This window comes from Zingiber officinale, chromosome 1B, assembly GCF_018446385.1.
Source record: "Zingiber officinale cultivar Zhangliang chromosome 1B, Zo_v1.1, whole genome shotgun sequence".
Classification (NCBI taxonomy): Eukaryota; Viridiplantae; Streptophyta; class Magnoliopsida; order Zingiberales; family Zingiberaceae; genus Zingiber; species Zingiber officinale.
Genome location: NC_055986.1, coordinates 138,474,455 through 138,479,442, shown reverse-complemented (window position 1 = coordinate 138,479,442; position 4,988 = coordinate 138,474,455). Strand labels below are relative to the sequence as shown.

The 4,988-nt window shown below is 34.3% G+C and overlaps 1 protein-coding gene across 2 annotated transcripts; it reads left to right on the top strand.

The window, feature by feature from the left end:
* Nucleotides 1-1,322: 1,322 nt before the first annotated feature.
* On the top strand, nt 1,323-4,522 carry LOC121981791. 2 transcript variants are annotated; one of them, XM_042534516.1, is made up of 7 exons: nt 1,323-1,822; nt 1,937-2,022; nt 2,804-2,882; nt 2,956-3,015; nt 3,624-3,748; nt 3,855-3,926; nt 4,267-4,522. In XM_042534516.1, exons 1-7 carry the CDS (start codon nt 1,385-1,387, stop codon nt 4,367-4,369), a joined length of 963 nt encoding a protein of 320 aa, XP_042390450.1. In that variant the 5' UTR covers nt 1,323-1,384; the 3' UTR covers nt 4,370-4,522. The 2 variants fall into 2 exon arrangements, 1 of the variants encoding a protein (XP_042390450.1); XR_006111935.1 differs by having other exon boundaries at nt 1,324-1,822; nt 3,860-3,926; nt 4,267-4,385.
* Nucleotides 4,523-4,988: the final 466 nt, after the last annotated feature.

Genomic DNA, 4,988 nt, shown 5'->3' with positions numbered 1-4,988 from the left:
AATCTCTGATAACAAAATTTGTAATACTTGATATTTTCTACACGTTATATTAACTATCCAATAGTTTTTTATAACAATGCTGGATGAAAGGGTATTTTCAAGATAAAACATTGAGGGCACCCTTTTGAATTTTTTAAAGGACGTCCATATTTAACGATTCGTAAAATTCAGGACGCCCTGATTTTTGTTCAAGAATTGTTCTGTTTACTTTGAAGTTTGAACGAACCGGATGTTGATATTTCAAATTAATAAAAGCAAAGTTGGGCGAAAAAAACAGGAGGAAATCTTTTCCTTTCCTTTATTTCTTTTATTCGTTATCATCCTCTTTCTTTCGTTACTCCGCTTCTTTGTTGTTTTAACTCTTATTCTAAACCAGCATCCTTTTTAGGGTTAGACCAGTTACATTTCCGGGAAAATGTTATTCTTGAAATTTGATTTCCAAATTATTATTAATTATTATTTTCATTATTTTTTACTGGCAACGCAATGAAATTAATTAATAGTTTTAGATGAGAAATTGTGGAAATAGTACGGTCTTAATTGGTTAGTTTTTTTAGCATGTTCTTAATTAATTAAGTTAGGGAGTAATCGCGCAAGTAGAAGTAGCCAGATCATGTATAAAATACATCAAGAAGGATTAAAGAAGGTAACGAATAACACTAACAGAAAAAATAACTAACTTTTCGTTTTTTAATTCAGTAAATTAATGAATAGTTTGAGTTTTGTATTACTCAAATATCATAGCATAGATAATTTTAAAAATATCCAAATAGCAAATACCATACTTTTTGTCCATTATGCGTGTTCCCTTTGGTTGACCGAATCACTTGTTACATTTTAGCAATCAAATCTGTTATAATTGCTATATGATTATAAAGTCTTTTATGATAAAAATATATTATTCTCAATTCAGTATATCAAATTAATTTTTGAAAGTATATATATAATCAAGTATTTAATTTCATATTATTTTAAAAATTTTAAATTCATCAATGGAATTTAGTGATTATATCAATGTTCCAAATATCAATTCAATATCTTACAGTGAGAATAATAATTTTTTTATCATAATTTTTTAAAAAATTAATTGACTGCTATTGTATATGGATTAAATTTTTTAAAATCATATATACTATATATATCGATTGGTATAACAATTGATTCGGAGAGTACAGGATGAGCAAAGTAGATATCGGATATGTAATTTAGGTATTTTTAAAATTATGTACATGATTATGAGTAATACGAAACTTAAACTAGGTATTTTTAATACGGTTCAGTCGAACCGAACCGCAATCAAGATCCAATCGAACACATTACTTTTCTGCTAGTACGATTTGGGATACGAGAAAGATGACGAGACGCCATTCGCAAGCCGCACTCCATGTCTTGCCTCCGTCTTCCCGTCCCGATCGCCGGAACCGGCGCTGGCGTCTCCTCCTCCTCCTTCATTTCATCTCTTACAAATCTCTTCAGTTTTGTCGACTCTAGAAGGCAACTCCGCTTTCCTGCCATCGCTGCCAAAGCTAGACCAAATAAGCGGGACAAACCCCTCCAAAAACCCTTGGAGGTTGCAGGCTTCGAAGAGGAGACGATAGAGGTAGATGAAACAGAAGGACGAGGAGAGGAAGGTTTCGATTATTTCCCTTCTTCCAATGAATTTAAGGAGGAGCAGGAGGAGGGAGAAATGGAGGTGGATGGCTTCTTGAATTCTTCAAGTGGATACAGAGGCAGAGGCAATGAAGAGGACTATGAAAGAGATCCAGAGCTGGCGGAGATCCTCGGAAGCTGCTTCGATGACCCCAAGAAGGGCCAATCTCGAGTAACACACTTCAATATCTCATCCAATTATTAGGGTTTAGGGCTTATTGTATTGACATAAAAGGGGGGGGATCTCTTATAGTTCTAATTTGTCTTTTTTTCTATATATTAATAGGTTGAGGAGAGAATAAGAAGGAAGAGACACAAGATTTTGCATGCCAAAACTGGGTCTGCTAAACCAATGAAGATCATCTTCAACAAGTGAGTGAATGTCAATGCCTTTGGCACTGGATAATCACATTTAATAACACTTTCGTGCTGGATTCTTGGGAACTCCTACCTTGTGATATCGATTTTTTTTTTTTTTTGTGAAATACTTGCAATATTTATCGGGTTAGGTTGAGGGCATGAGCCATAGATGTGCACAGGTATTGATTCTAGCTAATTTATACTGAACATATGCTATTACTAGTATAGTGTAACTGCTCGATCATCAATCAACAGCATGAGTTATTGCTGCTTTAGTGCAAAAAATGACCACACATCGCAGCATTATGGATATATACCTCAGCATGGATAGAGCATCTTGACATGGTATGGATGCACTTAAAGATGGCCACTAGAATCTATTAATGATAAATTAGCTCAAATGAAACCGAAAGCATGAGTGAGAGAAGGATACTGAACAATATTCTATTAACAACACATAAAAGTAATTTGAAAGATCTATATGTTATTGGTAATATGTTCTTATATTAAGTGTCACAAGATATAATTCATATAGCCAATCCCAAATAGTTGTGATTCATGGCTTTTTGTTATGTATATGTCAGCAAGTTATTTAGCTTAAAACTAATATACAGATCCAAAAGTTTTGAATGGAACTGAGATTTATAGATTTTGTAAAGTACTTTATCTAACCAGGTGCTTGATTATGCCTTATGTTTCTCCTCCAATTTCTCATAACTAAGATCATTTAATTCTTTCTCATTTTTTTGATTCCGTGAAACAGTTCTAACTTCTATAAGTTGATCTGTGTCAGGTTTGATTTTTCGAACTCCTACATATGGTTTGAATTCTACAATGTTCCATTAGCAAAAGATGTTAATTTAATCTGTGATGTAAGTGTATCAAATGAGTCTTCATTGACTTCATTTAGTTACTTCTAAAGAAGATGAATAATTATGTATACAGACTATTCGATCTTGGCATATAATTGGGCGCCTTGGAGGATGCAACTCGATGAACATGCAGGTACAAAATTTGAACAAACTATCTAGATACGGCTAGGCATGTGCATTTTCAATTGTCTAGTATCCTCAATATTCTCGACAGCTCATATCAGTGTAACAATGGGATGGTTTATGAATCGTGTGCTTGACAAGTATTCAATACTGTTACATCGAAAAGCATAGAGTTCTAGTTGGTTGTAACTTGAATTCCATGAAAAAGGAACAGGGTTGCACCTTGTTCTTTTCATGATATGTTGACACTCAATGAAGAAAATAATTGATGCATTGGTTATGATATACTCTAGTTGATCGAGGAAAAAATATCATCATCCAACACGTTTTGGAATTTCACTCTGTAGCAATCAGAAGTGAAAAAAACTTGCTGCAGCTTGCATGATATTAAGTAATCCAACTTGGTAAATAGGAGCTGCATAAGTATGCTATGTACATTTTCAATGTATTTAAATTGGACTGAAGACTGAGGTTCATAACTCTGATTTGCAATTCAGCTAGAAAGGCAGACCAACTTAAAAAGTAAATTTGAGGTTTCGACTGGATTTCTAGTATCAAACATATGATTAAGATTTTTAATTCTGTTCTATTTTATTTTATCCTTCAAAATATATACAGTTATCACAAGCACCGCTTGAGAGTAAAAGATTGAGTTATGATGCTATTCAAGGAGCAAATGTTACTCCAGCAACATTTTACAACATTGGTGATCTGGAGATTCAAGACAATCTGGCACGGATATGGTAAATCAAACTCTTTTTTGCATTCTTGAAATCCTTCTCAACTAGCAATATTTTCATAGATTTATATACAATTGTTTTGTATGGATTTTCAATATGATATTTGCAGGGTAGACATTGGTACCAGTGAACCTCTGCTCCTGGATGTCCTGATTAATTCGTTGACAACCATCAGCTCAGAGTAACCTCGAGATCCTTATTTTTCATGAACTCTAAATTTCATTATATATATTTCCATGTTACTCTTATGCTAGTGCCAAATGCTCCAAGTTATTCTTCGTTTTCTTTTCTCCATGAGAAGTCCCTCTCAGCAGCCAGTATTGCTGACTGTAATTCCTGGGGTCGCTATTTTGCTAGTTCTTTTATCCAGTGTCTGACGAAGTGATGAAAATTGTCTCCTCGAACCTCAGCTCTGATTTTGATTTTTATTTATGTATTTTTAAATTTACACAGGAAATTCCTCCTTTTTACGTACCTGATTAAATGATCCCTGGCTTCACTAGTTTTTCTTCCTTTTTCAGTTATGTTGGGATCAAACAGCTAGTGTTTGGAGGGTCAGAATTTGAGAATTGGAAGGACGATTTGACATCTGAAGATGCCGGTTACCACGTTCACAAGATCTGATATCTGCTTATGGTGATCTCGGGTGGAAAAAACTCTTATTCACGAATATGTTTTTGACATAATGGCATGTCACGAACTGGATTAAATCTAGAACAGCTGTTGAGATTTACGTTTAGATACAATTTAATTCCAAGAACACCTAAAATAGTAAAAGTATGTACGTAATGATGGTTCACTTATTACTCAAACAATATAATTGTGCGCAGTACATGCATGCCTTTCATTCTAAAGAGAATATACACGTTCAAAAAGAAACTTCTGATATCTGCCTCATGAGGGCATACATAGTCTTGTAGACTTCTACTAGCAACAAAAGTTCTCCACGGTCTAAAAGAGAATAAAGATGAATGAAACAAATTTATATAATGCATTGTTGATGAGGACAAAGCAACACAAGCTTAATCATAATTGGAGCAAACGAAACCCTAATTAAACAGAGCATCTAGTTAGGTGTCTAAAGCGGAAGAAAACAAATGGATGGGAATGAATGAATAAAATATGAACGATGAGGAGTCGCGGATCGTTGAGCTGTCGAGCTACTGCTACTCTTCTTGAGGAAGCGAGAAGCGACAAAGAGGGCACGAACAACTTTGCTCCAACCATTTCTTCAGACACGCCG

Excerpts from the sequence above, each read along its gene's own strand:
- LOC121981791 (XM_042534516.1), top strand. The coding sequence starts at position 1,385 with ATGTCTTGCCTCCGTCTTCCCGTCCCGATCGCCGGAACCGGCGCTGGC. Across the intron at positions 2,023-2,803 it reads ATGAAGATCATCTTCAACAA|GTTTGATTTTTCGAACTCCT; the intron begins GTGAGTGAATGT and ends GATCTGTGTCAG. Across the intron at positions 2,883-2,955 it reads ATGTTAATTTAATCTGTGAT|ACTATTCGATCTTGGCATAT; the intron begins GTAAGTGTATCA and ends TTATGTATACAG.